Genomic DNA, 20,737 nt, shown 5'->3' with positions numbered 1-20,737 from the left:
AATTGTATGCATACATTGGATACATACATTCGCAGTCTACACCACGTTTCGCAGCGTTGCGAAGACGCTTCAGTTCGGCGCGACGCTTCTTTGGGGCTTCGGTGCCCTCGACGCTGAGTGCACGCTTTGGAGCCATTTTGCTGGCGCATGTTTACATGCTCCTTCTGCATACGTGGCCAGTACGCTGTTGGGACACCAGCTCCAAGCGCACTCTCCAGGCTATGGACGATTGTAATGCTTACACTATCGAAGTTCAGCACGCGACCTCCACAGCCCAGCACCCGCATTTTTGTCGCATAGGAAAGCAAGCACAGCAAGTGTCATACGCACAAACTGAAATGCTGCCGCGGCGGCGCCGGTCAGGATGCAAATTTACAATTGCTAGTAAGTACAGCGGGCCATGGCACTTCCGGAGGCGCCGAACGTTTGTGCGCAGGCGCGAGAGAGAAAATGTGGGGGCTTTTGCTCCTTGAATATGTGACTCTGCCTAGGCACGACGGATGAGAAGTTTCTTAGTGCGCGTTGTATGCGTTTGTCTGTAGGCGTGCCGGCATCGCGGAGTTGGGTCGAGTTTGTTTACGCTATAGGACGTTGACTACCGGCGCGGTGAAACAGGTGAAGCACTGACGGGCACTGACGCCCTATTTGGCGACCGCTGTGTCAGGCAGACTGTCTCGCAGCTGCGGCGCTCTTGCTAAGTCAGTCGTGCCGGATCATAGCTTTCTCGTGCCTTACGGCGATGTATCTTGAAAATAACATCACAGATGTTTCCGTGGGAGCAGTAGAGACTGTAGTAGAGGCCGGGCCGCATATAGTGAAAATCTAGAAGACAGAGCACCTTAGCAACCGCGGTGGAACGCAAGTGGCTGAAAGGCCGCCGGTGACGCTCGACGCCCCTGTAACCGCTATGGTAATACGTCGCGCTACCCTAACACCTTTTACGCTAACCTAACCTAGCATAGCTTAACGGTAATCTAACTAAACGTGATCGGTTAGTCTTTTGTACAGAACTAGAAAGGCAAATGATCACAGAACGGGTGCGCAAACAACTCATCGGCTGAGTCGCGCCACGTCGGTTTCCTTCAAGAAGTATTGATGTCGCAGTGGAGCGAAGCGAAGATGGACGTGCCGCCAACGCTACGCTCGATCGCCTCGGTGGCGGAGTCAGGGCAGCGCTCTGCCTTCCGCAGCTGGCATAAGCGCTGTGCACACGATTTGGCGTCCTGCATGCATTGGCCTGAGCGGCCGGGCGGCAGACGTTAAGCTAACCTTATCTAACACTTCACTGGGCCCTGACTAAGCTGATGCAACGAGCGAAAGAATGGGCACGGGTCATTATTAAGGCGACAAGGAGAAGCGCTGACGAGGACTGACGGATGAAGATTAACATGAAGTTACATCAGCATAGAATACCAACTAGCCCGGTCTCACACCTTGCTTCAGTTCAGTTCTATCGTCGGACTCTGTTCATTGTGTTAATATTCATCGATCAGTACTCGTCAGCGCTTCTCCTTATCGCCTGACTAGTGTCCAGTGCCCACCTCTTGCGCTGGTTACATCAGCATGGAATACCAATTAGCCCGGTCTCATACCTCGCTGACTAAGAACGACGGTTTGCCGTCGGTCTCATCTTGGGCACCATCGAGGTGCGATGTCTGGTACCTGCTAGGGCGCTGTTCTTATAGCGTTATAGCAAATTCATCAATAATCGTTAAAATGACAACGTATCCTTCAAAGAACCCTCCAAAGAGTCTGGCGCGCAAAGGTTCCTTATTATTCAAATGTTTCTTTCAAATTTGTGACTAATAATGCAAATAAGTGCAAAAGAAGATGCATTTGGTTCAAAGCTCATGTCCTTTAATTTAAACCGTCTATCCGCAACCGGTCATCACGCAAAAAATATGTTTGTGTGTGTGTGTAACGCGTTCAAAGGCTGCTGTACCGAGCTCAAACGTTCCACCCTAATTAAATACGCCTAAAGCAAAGAGAAAGATGTTATAATTGGCCAGCGGCTCAAGTAGTTTGAATAAAGTTTATTGTGTTAAGAAAAAGTGAGAGTAGTGACTGATGATCACCGAAAATTTTCATTTAAGCGCTCAAGTATTCTGTGAGACTTGATGAAGGCCAGAAACCTAAGTGAAAATAGCGCGTGTCCGTGTGGCAAATTCGGTGTCCGAGACGCGGTACTTCAAAAAAAAAAAAAAAATAAGGAAAGAAGAAGAAGAAGAAGAAGAAGAAGAAGAAAGAACAATAACCGAGAAGCCGAGTTTTGGTGAAGCCTGACCCCATAGACTCGATTGAAATCTGTAGCCATTCGCGGGATTTATACAGTGATTAATTAAATTAGACACGCTATGCTTTAACAATGAAGAAATTTACATTTGTTGCGGAACTTTATAACTTGTGTCCCGTAAGTTTACTCTGGCCAGCCTCTATCTTTATCGACGCTTAGCGCTCCCAGCAAATGCGTCGGTAATAATGCTGGGTTAACCGTAGGACTCTTGCAGCAGTAAACCGCTGAGTTCGCGCACTACTGGCTCGATGGCGATTAAATGTCTTTTTTGCACGTAAGGCACACGCAAAAGAGAGAGAGAGAGAGAGAGAGAGGATGATAAATGAGAGGCAGGTAGGTTAACCAGGACTGAGCCCGGTTGGCTACCCTACATTGGAGGAAGGGGAAAGGGCGCACGTAAGCGTACCCTATTCGCTAACCGTGGTTGTTATCCTCTAGACACCTAAATGAACCAGTGCGAACTTTCACTTTCAACATTTACACAGGATTGTGGAATTCGCTGACGCCGAAGCCATAACAATTAAACAACCGCAGAAGGAGAGCCCTGGCGAAGAAATATACGCTGACAGCTGCCCGCTGTGAAATCTTGAGACGTGTTTACAGATTCCTAACTTCGCAACAAAAGCATACATATCAAAATATGTAAACTGCATGCGCTTGACACAACATCGAAATTTGTAGGTTAGAGATATTACACGTGGCTTCAAACTGAACTAGTTGATAAATGAAGCTTTCAAGAAACTCTCGCAACATACCTAACAGATGCGTGCTAAGTGTAATGCAACATGCTGACTTTGTCTACCCTAAATGGTCTACACTTGTGGCCAACTGAACGTAATTAACCGGAAAGTAAATTTAAAAGAATAAGAAAGCTGTTTAGTTACTTATTTTGATTTGGTATATGAACGACCTACTCCGTAATAGATACAATAATAAGGATGAAAATGGCACATGAACGACCTACTCCGTAATAGATACAACAATAAGGATGAAAATGGCACAGAGCCTCAGCCGGCCCATAGCAACATGTTCAGACAGAAAAGAAATGGCCAGAAAACCTGTCCAACGTGAGGCAAGGACTGCATAAGCGAGCAGAAGAAAGAAATGAGCATCAAACCTTTGAAGCGTTCGTAACGTGCAAGAATCGGATGCGGCAAACATCTCGCCAGACTGGGTTCGGAGGTTGCGCCAACGTTTACAATGTTTTCCTTCACGCCTGCCAGCACGTATACCCGTTTGTGCAAACCGCCCTTCCTATACAAGGCGAGGGATACCGAGATATGGATTTCTCCGAAATCCGTCCTTTCTGACGCCGTCAGGCAAACGTTATTGAAGAGGAAGAAACGAAGGAGGGATTTGATCGGGGTGAAAAAAAAGAAGGAGCACGGACGAGAAAGGAGAGCCCCCGAGCAAAAGGAGGAGATCCGTCGGCATTGCCACACGGCTACACGTGTAAAAAAGATTGTAAGAAAACCGAAATGTGGGCGCGAACGGAAAGCAAAAAGAAAGGTGCAATCAACGGGACGAGAGACGGCGAGGACAGTCGTGGGGCGACGACCAAAGTGGGGAGGCGTGAAGAGCGACTTTGATCGAATGGGGAGCGAACCTGCGCTCTTCTTCCTCCCCGCGCTCGCTTCCGTGCCGCTGTCACACCGATAGGTGCCTCGACTATGCAGGTTCATTGGCTATGATGTTATGCAGAGCAAGAAGTCGATGGTTCGATCCCCTTGTTTGTTTGTTTTTTCACGCATGATAGCCTGTACGCGCGATACTACAGAAGCGGTTTTTAAGCATTCTGCACGCGTGCGGTGCATGGCTCACGAAAAAAGACGATGCCGAGAAAGCACGAAAGCTGACTAGCAGCAGTAATTAAGCTGTTCACGTATCGTCCATTCTGATGCCCAGAGCGAGCGAAGTTCGTGCGCCTGACCTAGACACCATTCGTCTGCCGACAAATTTATTTTTCGGCATTGTATCTGGGCCATTGAACTAAAACTTTTTTTAAAGGCATTATACGTCCTTATCCTGGCCCATTGATTACGCACACGCGCAAATTCTCTTTCGCGTTCAAGCGTTCAGTAATTGCGCCAGCTCATTTCGAATTGCCATTCGTACTTGTGGGCCACAAAACTTCTAATCTTCTCTCACTCAGGATCACCGCGCCGACGTTTACCCTCCTGGCTTGTGAAAACTAAAACTAAAACCAATGTAAATGCAGCAAATTACTTGAGCTGCAACGTCTCCACACGAGAGGAGAAGTACGTTCTTCTCTTCCACTTATTCATAATTACGTTGTATTATTAGAATGGCGCAAATGCAATATTATAGTTCAATATATCTCGTTGTATCGCCGCGAATCGTTCGAAAACGGGCTGAGCGTATTGTATCCCGAATTCCTCGATAAGTATGAGGTAAACTTTGACATGCACGGGGTTCTTCAAAAGGCGTAGAGATAACACTCCATCGCTTGCATCAGTAACTCCCCTGAAACCCTAGTAATCCGAGCACAAATTCCGGGACGGATTCGTGTATTAGATCTGTATACCGCATCCAGGCCGCGGAAGACAACCAAAAAACACGTTCACTGCCTCAATCAGGGCGCAGCTAGAAGCAACGCGGCGGCGCCCCGAGCGACCCTTGTGCAGACAACGCGCGATCACTGGCACGAGACTCACACTTTGGCGGGTTGATGTGGATGCCCGACCGGTAGAGGTCCTCCTCGGTGAGCCAGTCCCTGTTCCTGCGCACCGTCCTGAGCGAGAGCACGAGCACGAGCGCCACGAGCGCGGCGAGCACCAGCTTGCGCAGTGTCTCGCCACCGCCGTGGCCGCCGTGGCCGTGGCGCGCCGCGCGCCGGGCGAACCCGCACAGCTGGTCGGCGCCCACGGCGACCAGCAGGCAGTAGCCCATCGAGGGCACGTACAACACGCGCTCGGCGACCACGAACCCCACGTAGAAGAACACGTTCGTCGCCGGCACGAACGGCAGCACCACGAGGGCCAGCGCGAGCACAGTGGCGTCCAGCTGCTGGTTCGACAGGGCGCTGGCCACCGCGGGGCCGCCCCCGCCGCCGTTCGTGGACTCGGAGCACTCGGACGAGGAGGACGAGGCCGACGAGCAGCTGCCGCAGCTCCAGGAGGAGACCAGGCCGTTGCCGCCGCCGTTGCTGTAGCTGTTGCAGTTGTTGTTGTTGGAGAAGCGCTTGCCGTACGACGACTTGCCGCCGGAGGAGAGCGCCAGCAGCGAGGCCGGCTTGGGCTGGAAGGCACTGCAGTGGCAGGGGGGCGCGCCGCGGCGCCAGTTGGCCAGCCGCACGAGCAGGGCGACCAGGTGGAAGAGGCCGCCGTAGAAGGCGGCGCTCAGCAGGTTGCGCGCGTCGGCCAGGCTCTGCACCAGCGGGATGGCCTCCATGGACCAGTCGAAGCTGAGCCAGCGCGGGCACAGCAGGAGCCAGAAGTTGAACGCCGGCAGGTAGAGGAAGGTGAGGGTGCGCGTGAGCAGGCTGTCGCTGTCGGCGGCCGGGTTGTCGGCCGGCGCGAAGTCCGGCGCCCGGGCGCCCATCAGGTGCAGCCGGAGGCCGATCAGCGTGACGCCCGCGAAGCACAGGTGCAGCAGGCCCTCCCACAGGCCCGGGTGCCGCTTCTGCGTTGCGGTATAGACGATATAGACGCCCTTTATTATTGTGGTTGAACGACAACACCTCCACGCCTGCGAGGTTTCGCCGATTGAGTTCATTACTCCACCCGGTTCTCTACCGCGCCCGTCTATGTTTTACTCGCCTTGACACATATATACTAAACGCGATGTAGTTTGTGTCTGCTAATTCAACTTCTTGACTATAAGCAGAATAACGGCCACTTGTGTTTGTTTGCGACACTTCCTGGCCTTCGTACGTCCACCGCTTCCATCTCCATCGTTCGCCATGGTGTTCTTGTCTACTTTCAAGTTTCCATCGTACAGTAGTTGCTACTCCTGACTTGCTACTTTCTGGTTAAAGAAAACTCAAAAGGCAGTAACAAGCATTCAAGCCAGTTAGTGTGATATCCGGCCTCTTTTGTTTCCAATACGTGCTAAATGTTTCGATTGCATTAAAATGCTTGATGACGACGTGAGCTGGGTGCAAACGACGATGGCGGCCACATGTTACTGGAAGTCTACCGGATACATACTTGAATTTAAAAGCAAGCTACCTATAAAACGACTGTACACAGAAGAAAAAAGAAGGAGAAGGTTCTCTGCTCGATCGCTTTCGGGGTATTACTTTCAGCGGATTCTGATTGGCTAAGCCAGCAAGCAGATCGCAAGTCGCTCCAGCGACGGCGTCGTGCCATGCCGTGAAAAAAAAAAAAAAAGAGGTGAGAGCATCCCCAGAGAGTGACCGACCGAGAATACGGCTCGCGAGGACAGAGAGCTCGTCGCATTCACGACACTCACGCTGACGAGCAGCGAGGGCAGGTCCCTCGGGGCCACCTTGTGGTTGACGAACACGTCGTACACGGCGCACACGGCCAGCACCGTGATGCCGTGCTCCTTGGTGAGCATGGAGCACCCGGCCAGCGCCAGCGACGCGTACAGCGGCGCCCAGCGGCGCTCGGCGCGCAGCTCCTTGTCGCGGTACTTGCAGTACTGCACGTAGGCCAGCAGCGAGCCCAGGAAGAAGAGGCACGCGCCCACGTCGGCGCGCCCCACGATGCCGGCCACGGCCTCGGTGTGCACGGGGTGCGAGGCGAACAGGAAGCCGGCCACCAGCGTGGGCAGCCACTGGTTGAGGAACAGCCGCGCCGCCAGCGCCGTGAACAGCGCCGAGACGAGGCCGTGCAGCAGCACGTTGAGCAGGTGGTAGCCGCGCGGCTCGTATCCCCCGAGCAGGTAGTTGAGCCGGAACGAGAGCACGCACAGCGGCCGGTACGACTTGTGGCTGCCGCTGTGGGTCAGCGGCGTGCCCCAGAAGTCGTTGCGGAAGAGCGACGCCAGCGGGGAGCTCGGCAGCAGGTCCTGGTTGCTCCGGATGGCGCGGCTGCACGGAGGGGTCGCGAGCGATGAGCAATCGCGTTCTGCTCGCGCTGTGTTGGGTCTGAGCACTACGCGGGGGGGGAGGCGCTAATGACAGTGCGCGGTCTCTACGCGTATAGGGGAATCCCCCCACCGTGAACGCAACGACTGTGCCGCTCGAGGTGGGCGCCTCAACTATTCGGTGGCAAAAGCTGAACCCTTAACTACCAGCGATCCAGGTGGCCTCCCTACAAGACTGACCAGTGCTTCTGAAGTGAGGTATAACGAGAACTTTGCGTGTACGAAATCGCCGTACATGAGACGTTACATGCACCTGGACGTATACCCTGACACGTTTACTAATTTTTGGAAAGGTTAGTGCACACTTCGTTGGCTTTAGCGCAGATCCAACGCCTCAGAGCGGCAAGTACTAAATTACCAATTTTCAGAGAGAGAGGGAGAGAACAGAAGGCACAAATAACAGCAGTGAAAGGAGTGCGGCATAGGTATCGGAAATCATCTGTAGCTAAAATCTGCAATATCATCACTGAGTGAAATGTCCGTAAATCCAAATGATAATGATACTGTATTTGAAGACCCACGTGAATGAGCGAAATAATAGCTTTTTTGCATAATAATAAAACCGCTGTGTGCAATGAATACTCAGAATAACTCAGCAGCGTAGCTTGCTGGGCTCGTTGGAAGTTAGCGCTCGTACTGTTCGTGTGTGTATGAATTTTACTGTCTCATCCTCTGCGCGCTATTCATTGCTATTCAACTCAGCATAAGCCACTAAATTTCATATTCTTATATCCAATTCTTTTGTAGACGTCGTTCCAAGCTTTCGATAAACTGACACAGGTCGCACGAGAAACAGGGGAGATTAATAAAACGTCAACTTGTTCTCTTTTACGTAAGTTACGTGTACTTCAGCGATAACCCCCTCTTCGGAGCATTTCACCTCCCCCCTCCCGTCAGGCACAGACAAATAAACACGCGCGCGAGCAATAAATAAATAAAGGATCCTCGCCCAATTACACCCCAAACACACTGGCCGCGTTATAGCATTTAGTACGGCAGATGTCTCGCTGCCCGCATCATCAGAGAGGCCACGCAACAGAGCGTGCTCCTCATCGAAAGGAGCGAAGCACCCCGCCCCCAAAGCTCGCATTTATCGCCTTTCAAACACATTGCGCTCGCTCCTTTTCCCGGGGGGCGACGCGTAACAAACAGCCAGCGTTTACACCATGTTCGAGTACACAGCGACGGTCAGGCGCGGGCTCATCAGCGGCAAAAGAAGCACGCTGAGTGAATACAATAAACGACACAAACAACAGGGACAGGCGAAATCGGGAAAGGCGACCCTGAAAGCTCGAAGGGAAGGCTCGGGGTGGGGGTTGGGGGGTGAGGTACACAGCGGCCGTTGTTGTCCGCTGAACTCGCTGAAAGGAGAACCGCGTGGCGGCGTCGGGGGGCATCTTCTGAAAGCGGGCGATAAATCAGGGCTCGGCGGCCGAAGCAGCAACACGGCCCTCGGACTCCCGGCGCGCTCCTCGCGTCCACAAGAACCCGACCGTTACGCGATCGGCGGCAACAGCAGCAGCTGCTGATGCGGCGGTCGGGCACCGCATCGGCGGTAGCTTCATAAATTAGCCGCAAGAGAGAGTGGGAGGCGAGAATTCAGCGGCCGTGTAGCCTGACCCGCCTGACGCCGAGCCGACAAGCCGGAACCGCAAGCAAGAAAGGGGGCCGATCCGGTCCAAAACGCCGCCGCCGCTGCGAGCAGCAAGCGAGACAGAGAGGGCCAAACAAACAAGCAGCAAATCTCATTAGGGGGCAATCGCTCGGCTTAAGCTCGTTGTCCGCACTGCACCGGGAACGAAACGACGGCTCAATACCGGCAGCGCGCGCTCTGGTTAGGAGGAGGAAGAAGACGCCTCCCGGACGCCGCCCAATGCTTCGACGCTGGCTTCGAGCGTGGAGAGGGCCGGATAAAAAATGAGCGCGCCGACAGGCGCCTTGCGCACGCGTCCTGCACTTTCCTCCCTCTCCAAGTTCACACGCACCTAGCGATCAGTTATACGTATATACTACACGTATACACACACACACGCGCGCGCGCGAGCACTGTGCCGTACGGCTCTCCCGCTCGACAAATAGGTTTATCTAACCATGCAGCCCTCCTGCAAAGCCGAAGCAGAACACACGCCTCGGTGGAGAAAGCGAGATCGCAGCTGGGCTGGCAGAACTGGAGAGATGAAAGTAAGAAAAGAAGAGTATAAGCGCGGCACGTTACGCGCTTTCTTTGTTTTCTTCTTCTATCGTCGTACTTTCTGTTTTGTTTCTTTCTCCTGGGCTTCCTCGTTCGTTACTCCTTTCTTTCGTGGAATCACTCCCATTGTTATCCTTCAACGTCCCAGTTCAGATTTTCTGCGCGTTCGCGTCGTTTCGCTCTTATTTCTCACCCCGTTCTTTTCGTTCTATCTTGTTTCTCTCTCTGCCCTCCCTGACCGAAGAGAAGAAAGAGCTCTCCAGACAGTGGAGCGAGCGAGCGAGCCGCCGCCACCTTTGAAGTTCTCGGGTTTCAGTAGCCGCTGTGCCGACCGCGCCGAACGGCGGTAGTGCGGCCGGTCAAGACCATGATGGATGCGTTTGGCTGAGAAGCCGCAACGAATTAGGAGCTCGCTGAGCGGAGGAAGGAGCCCCGCAGGAGAAAAGCTGGCGTGCTGCTCGGGTGGATCTTCTTTGGAGAGCGCGAGCTCTCTTTCGGCGAAATGTACGCGGAGCTCCATTCTTTGCCTCCTTATAGAGTCTCTATTTCTCTTTTCTTTTTTTTTCTTAAATCCTTGTTTGTTTGATAAAGAGTTTGCTGAGAGTGGCCGAGTTGGCTCCCGGCGGTTCGTCTTTCGCGTATGACTGATTCGCGAGTATCCGGGCGACTGGAAGTATAGGTGTGTTTCGTTGGGCCGCTGCATTTGTTTGGGTTTACATAATTAACGTGTTACTCGAGTTTGAGAAAGGCTTTAGCAGACCACTAGACGTACGACTTAATGTCACAAAGCAGGCAACGTGTGACAAGTCACAGGCGTAAGTTGTCAAATCTCTACGGCCTTGACTTTCTTTTGTTTCTTTTTGGTGGAAACCTTGCTGGTCGCTACGGCGAGAATTCGCAAATGCCGACTTTTATTGCTTCGTTTCTAAGCAGCCAGCACTTACGTTACCGGTAAAGTTGTGCCACTCACATTCTTTTGCAAAACCGGACTAAAGGTAACCTGTCTGGCTTCATGTCAAGCGTACAGGCTCCACAAGGTTCATAGAGAAGAAAAGCCACGCATCAGTTACGGCACTGAAAAACTGAACTATCAGATTGCGCGTTCTTTTAACCCAACACCATTTTGTAGCTACCTTAATCGAGGAGATTAGCTCATGGCATGTTTCTAAAATAATGGGAAATTCATGTTTTATCATCAATACAAACATAATCCTTGCGTCATGTTATCTAAAATTATTTGCCGTTCGTCTTTTTTACACTTTGTGTCATTTGGAAGTCACGAAAATCAATCTTGCGCTGTCATTTGCCTGCGCTGATTTTGCATCTTTATGGTTTCACTTACACACTTTTTGTGGCTTAAGTGTAATAATTCTTATTCACGTATATTCGTGTACAAGAACTTTACTGTACACACCTATTTCTAGTGTCCTTATGACTATATTTATTGTACACTGTTTGAACTACTTCATGAAATTGTAACCCTGAGCTTTGTGTCATTTTAGATGTGAATTTGGCTTTTTTTGCCTTTTGGCCGGTCCCCTATAGGCCACTGTACATTTTTCCCAGAGTTCCCTAAAATAAGTTTCAAGCTTCAATCAAAAGCCGCGCCTGTGCATTCGTAAACACGCATCAGAGCTAGAAAATCCCCACGGACGCATCAGGAAGCGCGACACAAGATGACGCCAAAAGCGGTGTCGCGAGAAACCCGCCGTGTATAGCAAAACGGGCAAAAAATCTAGCAACGCGCACCTCGCGCTAGCTATACGACGAGACTACGTTATTACTTAATACACACTTTAGTCGCATGCGGAGCAACGCTTGCCTGCGAAAAAATCCCCGCGTTTGTCTTTTTTGTTCCCTCGCCCTTACGGGATGCATTCGTCAAGTGGAAGGAGTTGCCTCGTCTCGTGAATCAATAAAACGCCGCTGTCGGCTCCACGCAGCGCATAGCAAGGCCCCCACGGGAGTGCTCTCCACGGTCGCTCTCGAGGGTGCCATGCGGGCGCGACGGTTACAAATGGTTCGCGGACGCCGCAGACAAAGACGGATAGCTCTCATCCGCTTCTTATCGTCCTCGCAGTCTTCCACTTTCTTCCGTACACCCTCTTTTGCAGGCTCTACGCGCGCGCGCGAATCTCGGTCACGTTTCGGCGAGATCGCGGCCGAGGCTTCTTGGCACGCGTCAGACAGTTTCACTGGAAGATGTTTTAGGAACTCCGCGACCAATGTCCCGATACTTCGACATACTCAACGGAGGAAGAGTTACCGAGGGGACGTTCGTGCCGCACTATAGCCCGAGAGCTCGCAGCAAACCGCTCGAGTTCGGCCCAGGCTTAATAACCGCAAGGCGAATTTTTTCTTTTTTTATTCCTTGGCGAAAGCGTCACGAAATCAAATTTCGGGAACGGCGTTTCTTCATTCATCGTTGCCAATTTCCTGAATGCTGGCGGGGTACAAAAAAAAAAAAGGCTGAGACGAACGTGGCACAGCGCAGATAATTCGCGAGCACTTTCAAAAGCACTTCTGATTGTGTTCCGCAAATTTCATCCGTGTCCAGGTGCGCGATCCTGCGGATCCCGCGGGTCGTGAGGCCCGCGTTGCAGTAGCGATGTAAAAGCGGTATCTGATAACGGATACGCGCATCCAAAACGCAGCACACACTGCGAAAGAAGAGTGCGTCCTAATGAGCGAGCGTCGAATGAAACCCGCGAGTTTAAGCAGTGAACGAAAGAACGGCAGAAAGAGAGAGAGGGAAAAGTGATGGTCGCACGAAGTGGTTCAACGAAATTATTTGTTTGCAATGACGGACCGCGCACAATCGATCGGGAAACCGGTGTCGGTCGGCAAACAAGGGAGAACGAAGAACGCCGCGCTAGCGAAGCGACTCACGTCACGGATGCACCAGTTAGCGGCCCTGGCGGAAGAGCAGGGCGGCCTGAGCGCTCCGTAACCCTACATATGCTTCGCCGTTGTGAGGGCGCCACGTGACCTGCCAGTCACACGTGGTCTGTCCCGGTAGGTCGGGTGACTCAGTGAGCGGTTGCACGCAGCACGCGGTCGGCCCGTCCCATAACGACGAGCGAAGGCATACAAACACGCGTTTCTCACGGCGACTCAACATTTGCGCAGCCTTGACAACCACGCGATATATCAGATGCCCGGGCGACGGGGTGCGGTCCCGGAAGAGACGCCGGCGCGGAAGGCTTCGATAGCACTTACACCCCGCTTAGTGAGCTCGCCTACAGCTTGCCTGATATAAGGTGGGATTATGTAACGCGCTTTCCCTTTCCTGTGCCTATACGCGTGTGCGAACCAAGTTTCTTTCTTATTTGCATGTTGCTTTTTTCTACACACTGTATACTGCCACGAGATTGACACACACACACACACACACACATATATATATATATATATATATATATATATATATATATATATATGGAGAGAGAGAGAGGGGGGGAGGGGGAGCTTTCTTTGCAACCTAACGAACAATCGAAACTCATTGTGGTAACCCTTCCTGCTTTTCCCGCGCTCGCTGGCCGAAACTACGCCCCTTTCATATGCATGTGTAGCGCTTCCCGGTCTTTGCTTTGAACTTTCGATCGCTCTATCAGCGCGCATGTCAGACAGCCGGGCACCGGCGCACGCACACGCGAAGACAATGAACAGCGCATTCTCCGCTCGTCACGTGGTTCGCACGCTGTCGTAACGAGACTCGCGACCACGTGTTCAAGCGCTTTCACGCCGTCCACAGACGAACTGACGGATAAGGAAGAACGAAAGAAGCGCCTGGAGCAGGGTGCTACCGCGGTGACGTCAGCGTTCGCGGTTCACAGAAACACGTGCGGAGAGAGCTACAACGGGAAGAAGAGTTGCCGCGTTTTCTTTTCTTCTTTAGTTTTGTTTGTTTGCTTTGTTCGAGAGCGAGAGTGATTAAATGATCTTGCGGCAGGAGACGCGCGTAGTGCGATGTGACGCGACAGGCGAAACAAACAAATCTTCCAGTGGTTAGAACGGCGAGCACGACTGCGAGCGAAACTTCAAACACGAGCCGTCCGCGAATCCAATACTGCAACATTAAAGGGACACTAAAGGTTACCAGAAACTCAAGTTAAAGTGGTAGAGCAATGTTCTAGAACGTCTAAGGCGTCAATATAATCGCGAACAGAGCTTTAGTAACCGAGAAATTGAGGTAAATGCATGACACGATTTGAGACCTCCCAGCGACATTCCGGTACTAGCCCGATGACGAAAGCACTCCTCATAATTTGTGTTACTAATACTCAACTTCTCGTATTAAAAATATCATTTCATTTGATTATAAGACGGGAAAAAATGCTACTTGTCTACGTCTATTTGATTCTAAGAAAAAATAACATTTTGAGGTTACCCTTCAGTAATATGGGTGTTCGAAAGGTTTCGTTTTCGCTCGACTGTGCGCGCTCGACTCTGCGCCGCGCACGCTTTGGAGTTTCACTAGTTTCGTTATCGCGTCGTGCTGTGAGGGTTCTGCTGGCTCGCGAAAGTTTCATTTGGAACAAGCAGCGAGAATGCCACGTCCATGTGATGTCGTGGGAAGCCCTCGTTGCTTTCCCGCTCCGGAGAGTCGGTGTCGAGGCCGCCGTCGTAGTACGCAACGACGCCGGCAGTGCGAGCCGTCAGCAGCAGGTCGCGCTCGTCGGTGTTCAAATCGCTGAAGTTGAGCCCACCATCGCGAGCCAATCTGTCGGTGTCAGGGTCCATTGCGACGAGCGTCGAAGTTTGCGTCATAGAATGAAGTACCAGCTTATGGGCGTCTTGCGCTGGAGTTTGAGGTATAGTAGCGGCGCCTGGTGGCGGTGCGGGAAACGACATCTGAGTCGTGCCAGCTTGGGTCGTATTGAGCCCGGGCTGTGGCGAAGCACGTTTCTAGGCCAAGTTTTGCGTCGATTCGCACTTTTTTATGCCCTGTTGCAAGTGCGAAAAGGCTCGTCACTTCTCACAGACCACGCCGACCACGCTGCGAGCTCGCCGCAGCCTATAGTTTAACGAAAACGGACTCTCTGTGTGCCGTGGGACGTAATTCGTTTCTCCTTCCGCTAGCCACCATACTCCCGCTTTCGCTCTGCTGTCGGCTCTGTCTTGGCTCTGTTTCTGGCCGCGCGTTTGCGTTTTGCGCAGAAAAGCCGTAGCGCCGTCTGCGGACGCCGTTCTACTCACCGACGGCGCAACGTCACTATGAGACCATGATGTCAGTACTTCTCGATCGGAGGGCGGGCGATTTGAACTGCGCTAGAGGTACGCGGACGCTTCAGAACGCATTTTCTCTTAAAATAAGTCTCTCCTTGGCACGAAACAAGCGTTTCGAGGTTTCTGTGATGGTATTTCAACAGTCCACGTTGACTTAATAGTAACCTTTAGTGTCCCTTTAACATCATAGAGGGCGCAGCGGTACTGTGCACTGCAGTTAAAGTGACGCAAAACACTACCGTCAAGTCCGTTTACGTCGTTATCATTCTTCTCAATTACAATTTTCGCTCGTTTGGCTGAAAGAGTTTTATTACTGCCGTACTACCGAGTAAAAATTGAGGCCGAGCTTTTCGGAATGTCACGCTGAAACTTCAGCGCCAGAACTTCTGGCCCGCATATACCGGCGCATGCGGAGGGTTCGAATCCTGCCAGTTCGAGAAAAAATACAGATCCAGAAAATGAAGCCCTAACGCAACTAGAAGGACTGGAGGCGTATCTCCGCCTCCACTCCTTTTCAGTGTGTATCTGCGCACTGTATCTGCACACTGAAGTGGTTCCGAGACATGCATGCAGGCGCACGGACCGACGAACACTGAGTCACGTGGAACTAAAACGGCATGCGATGTCCCGATGTGGTCAGCGACTTAAGGATGAACGACGCATATACATTTCGCACAGATACCCCAGCAGGTTTTCCTTCGTTCATTTTTTTATTTCCCTCTATATACCTGCTCCGACATTTGTGCGCATTCTTGAAGCCCACACTCGCGATTATCAGCCGTGGCACAGCAGCCATTTCCGCATCCTAACACTACGCAGTCCTACGATACCCGAACAGAAAATTGCCGCTAGCTTTAAGACCACCGCTTTTTTTTATTTTACCATGGAGATATTCTCTAACCTACGAGTGTTTTTTTTTTCTTCTCTTTTTCTTTTTAGACTGATCCCCTTTTGTCTCGCACGAATGCTATCCTACGAAGGCTGGTGCGTTGCGACCGAACGTTGAAAGTACGGGAGAAAAAGAAAAAGAACACATGCGACCGGAGTATAGTAGCGGGCAAGTGGCCTACATGGGCTCTGACGAGGCACACAGTTCGAAGGAAGAAGAACAAACACGGGGCTCAAAAGAGAAATGGAAAATAAAGTGAGGAGCGGATTCGAGTTTCTGGAGCGTATAGTGTGCGAGGCCACTGGGGTATGCAGCCCTCATAGGAGGGAGCACAACTAGCCGTCTTCCACTGTCACACTTTTTTTTCACATTCCTAATTTCTTTTCCCTTTCGCATTTCGTCGCGGGAACAGAATAAGGGTGTCCAGGAGAAAAACAGCCTGCGGGTTCTCCCGTTTCGACTTACGTCATATCCACTGCCCCCCTCCCCTTTCTCCCCCATCTCCCTTCTATAGTTTTCTCTCTTTTCTCTCTCTCTCTCTCACACACACACACACACACGCATTACACGTAAAGTGAAATAAGATAAACAAGATGGACAGGACGTAACAAAACAGAACACGCGCAAGCACACATACTGGAAGAAAGAAAGAAAGAAAGAAAGAAGCAGACGTCAGACAAAGAAAACCACGCGGCGTTCCTTTCTCGCCTGGTGGCGCATCCTGACCACGGCAAGGGGAACACCGAGAGCGGAGGAGAGAGGTGCCAGAAGCGAGGTCTAGAAAGCAGAGCGTGCATTCCGCCGTCGCGGGGGTTATTACGGCCGGCGCGCTGCACAATGAAAAGCGTCCGGCCGGAGGATCGTTCTCCTCCGCTGTCGCTTTTCCCCGGGGTGGCCGGCGGCCAGCTATAGCGCGCCGCCCACAATGGCGCGTCGAGGGTCTGCGCAGACACAGCCGCTGCTGCTGCCCCAAAAGAGTACTGCGAGCAGCAAAGCTTCATTCTTCGCGTTTCTCCTGTTTTCTTTTTCCCCTTCTTCTTTGTTGACTTCCGGTCATATTTGTCCGTCATCTCTTTCTTTCTCTGACCCTCTTATTTGCTCTGGAAACGCACTTTCTCTGTACATGGTTCAGTTCTTTTTTTATTTGTAAACATCCGTGGTGCGTAACTTTACGTTTCCGTTCTATGTAATATACTCCTACACTCCTACGTGCCCCTTCACCCCCTCCCCCGCCCCACTTCCTGTTCCTCCCCCTTTTCTTATTTTTTTTTAATTCTTGTCATAATGGTGTATCGTAGTGTCTCTAATGCAGGCTCGCATCATCCTCTCGGTATTATTATTATTATTATTATTATTATTATTATTATTATTATTATTATTATTATTATTATTATTATTATTATTATTATTCCAGTTAAGCTTTACTAGTCCCTAGTACAATTAATATCTTCCCTTAGCACCCTCAGAAACGACATGGGAGACTCTAATACGGTCCGCCGAAGAAAAAGTACAAAAAGCAATCATTGTCTGCGCGGGAAAGGTCGCCACAAATAAGCGGCCGTCTACAAATCCCTGAAATTTCTCTTGAATAATGTTGTTTCCTCCTCCTCCTCCTTAATTCAGTGGTCGCAACTGTTTCTGCTCTTCTCACTCTGCACTCGGTTAGTAGAGTCTGCAGTTACGAGTGTCCTCTCGATTGGAAACGAAAATAAGCTTGAGCGCAAGCGTCGGTCTTATAGAATGCAGCGGCGCCGCTTAATGTGTCAATGCAAGACGCAAGCCTCAAGAAACGCAAGCCAAGAAAGGCAAGTAGTGGTAACAGTAAGCTTTATTTAGACAAAGAAAGAAAATTCCTGTATGCATAACGTTGCGCTTCGGGTAAAATGTAAGCCCACTTAACACTCAGCTATGTAATATATTTTCTCTCTCTCTCTCTCTGTACGTAGGCGCATGCACGTGTGTGAGAGAGAGAGAGAAAGAATTAGAGAAACGAAAATATATCAGTCTTCACCTCTGAAACAGGTATTACAGTGGAGCAAAGAAAGAAACAGATCCGTCCTAAGCGTCATCAAGACGTCGTAACCCATTACGCATCCTTGGGGGCGCCACCGGCGCATGAACTTCACGTGACCAGACTGGGCTAGATCGCCCCGGCCCTAGGCGTTCGGGCACACTACATACAGAGGCACCAGAAATAGGACGCCGTCCCGCCGTAAATAACTATAGCAGTATTTGGGAATATGCGAGCTGATAAAGACGGCGCATGTATCAAGCGTTCTGCATTCAATAATTCATGTGTAAACACGGTTGGGCGAACGATGCAGCAGGTCTCAGAGCGGAAACCTGATATTAACTGCACTTACTAAACCACTCGGGCCGATTATGTATAATATAGGAGAGACGCGCGAAGGGCGTCGGCTAAACCTGACGGTGTCACAATAAAAATTACGGAGGAGAAACAAGTTGCTGTTTCGCGCGGCACGAGTAATTTGCCTCCTTCTCCACAAGCCATAAATTCGTGCTTCATTTCGCGGCTTTTAATTACGCATTTACGCATCCTTTCTTCTTTTCTTTTTCCAGCAGAAACCTCGCAGTGATTCAAAGTATGCCTAGTGCCCGCTTACTATATATATATATATTCCAGAACACTGACCAGCAACCTTATTCCTGCTGTCGAACCAATCACCAAACACTGGCCGAAACAGATGAGCGCTGTCACGTCAATATTTGCGATACGCAAGCCTCAGCGGGTAAAAGAAAAGAGACTATATATATATATACATATATATATATATATATATATATATATATATATATATATATATATATATATATATATATATATATATATATATATAAAGAGAGACAGAGAGAGAGAGAGAGAGAGGGGGGGGGGGATGGTAAGGTTTGTGATAACAGCTCTGGCGTTTTCTTTTTCTTTTCTACGTGATCGACAAAGTAATTGCCGCTAATGGCGATTGATTACCTTTGATGAATATGCACAGGCCCTTGTGGTTGCACTGAATAAGGTCTAGCTGAATATAGGAATGCAAACACCTACTTTGAAAGAAAGCACCGAATACCTATACGGAGAACGCAATAAAAGATACGCGACATCCTGCAAGTTCGCTTCCCTGCACTTATAGTTTGACACATACATCATGGCGTACCGCGCCCTTTAGAAGATCATTTAAAGCACGAGCGCACGAACTGGTGCCGCTACAGCCCTTTCAAAGGCTTTGTTTAACTATTGCTGTATTTCTGTTGACTTTTTGTTGCCTTCAATATGGTTTCTGCTGAGAGGCAATCGAAACCCGTGTATAATTTTTGCAAGGGTATCCTCGACACCAAATCCTCCCTTACTACATCGGCGCCGCTTGCAAGCCTTATACCCTCTGATGGTGCCGTCAGCGGGATGCCGGCCACCTTGCGTAGGGCAGTGCTGCAGTGTGGAAAAGCCTACTTCCCCTATTTGGCGCCTCCCTTATTGAGCGAGAGAATTTCAGCGGGAATGTCCGCCTATTTATCCAGGAGCGCCAGTGCCTATCAATGCACATAACTGCAGTCAAAACGCTTTTTCGAAAGAAGCCATGCAGCCTCTGGTACTCACGTCTGGCATCTTTCTATCAGGCTATGATTTGAAGAAGGGTGCGCGCGAACGAACTTTTCGCATCTTCACGTAGGATCAAATAAACCAGTGGTAACAAGTGCAACGCAAGGAATAAATGAAGCGTGGAGTTTCATACGTGGAGTTGCACAGGTGCACTACTGAAGTGAAAGCGTCGTGCGCTGTGTGAGCGAACGAACAGAAAAGCCAGCACATACGCAACGAATCCCACCTCTAGGTTTTATAATATTTTCTTATAAAAAAAATTTCTTACGGAAAGGAACAATTACTGGTATAAATTGTGTGTCAGACGGTCCAGGAGCGCGCCGTGCACTGCTAAACTCTTGCAAAGAAAAAAAAAAAATACCTGCTCAATATTCAATTTAAACTCAATTGAAAATCTACTGCACGCAATGAAAAGTCAATATGAACACAACATAAATTTTATGACAATTTTCGTAAGGAAACTTACACACATTCACCCATTCATTTTTTTTTCTTAGATGCATATCTGAAGCATGATAGATACCAGACACCGGAGAAAAAGAAAGAATGAAAAAGACTTGGGGACAACGATTCGAGAAAAGAATGAAGTTGTTGCCCGCTATCCTGGCACACAAAGAGAGAGACAGAGGGAGAGACAAAAATTATATTACGTTTTCTGCGTGTAACGGTGTTCCGTTGCAACCCGCTATTTAAAACTTTCTCGTTTCTAGAACACTGGTATAAATCATTCCGTGAACAATATAGACACGAACCATTCGTCACTTAGGAGACGGAGGGTTCTTAAGATGCAGCGCATACGATATTTCGCGGGCGAGAAAGACGGAGGAGAAACAAGAGAGGGAGAATTAAATTAATATTTAATACGGTGCGTGTCGGGAAATGTTGGACGAAAAGCTCTGCCAACATTAAATGCCGGCGTCTTCGCGATTCGCTTCACTGGCGGAAATTCTAGCACGCCGGCCCCACTAAATAAATTAATGGTCCTCCCGCGAACGGACGGCGGGACAAGAATTTGGGACCGCCTTTCGCCGGGCGTATATAAGTATAACGAAGCAGCGGCGCGGATATGAAAAACGGAGGAGGGGGGGGGCCTTAAGGGATTTCAAACTAAGTACGCGCGCAATTGTCCGAAGCATTGTCCCTATCGTTCATCATCTCGCGATTCTTTGTGAAAAACTCAAGTTCCGAACGTTTTAAGAACGCCGGCGAGGAAGACAAAAAAAAAAAAAAAAGAATCAATGAAGAAGGAGAAGGCGGTTACATTGTTTCGTGTACGACAAACCGTACGCAGTGCGGCCGCCGTCAAACAGCGTATAAAGTCTAGCAGCAAAAAGAACAAAAAAGAAAGAAAGAAAAAGAAAAGAAAAAGAAGAAAAAAAGACGAGATCGCGCTGGGAACGGCGAAGTGTTCGCGGCGTGAAACGCCGAAGCGAAATCGGCGCTAAATAT

At 50.2% G+C, this 20,737-nt stretch overlaps 1 protein-coding gene across 2 annotated transcripts in view; it reads right to left on the bottom strand.

Annotated features, from left to right (window-relative positions):
- Tmtc2 (Transmembrane O-mannosyltransferase targeting cadherins 2) overlaps positions 1 to 20,737 on the bottom strand; it is a 343,189-nt gene that overhangs the window by 15,165 nt on the left and 307,287 nt on the right. For both annotated transcript variants that reach the window (XM_050168163.3, XM_055065207.2), the window contains exons 3-4: positions 6,728 to 7,310; positions 4,969 to 5,935 (exon numbers count right to left, since the gene is read on the bottom strand). In XM_050168163.3, the coding sequence (XP_050024120.2) occupies positions 4,969 to 5,935; positions 6,728 to 7,310 (1,550 nt within the window). The remainder of the gene's footprint in view (positions 1 to 4,968; positions 5,936 to 6,727; positions 7,311 to 20,737) is intronic.

The sequence above is a fragment of the Dermacentor andersoni genome, chromosome 3 (genome assembly GCF_023375885.2).
Source record: "Dermacentor andersoni chromosome 3, qqDerAnde1_hic_scaffold, whole genome shotgun sequence".
Classification (NCBI taxonomy): Eukaryota; Metazoa; Arthropoda; class Arachnida; order Ixodida; family Ixodidae; genus Dermacentor; species Dermacentor andersoni.
Note: the sequence above shows the minus strand (reverse complement) of the source record. Positions and strands in the feature narration are given on the sequence as shown.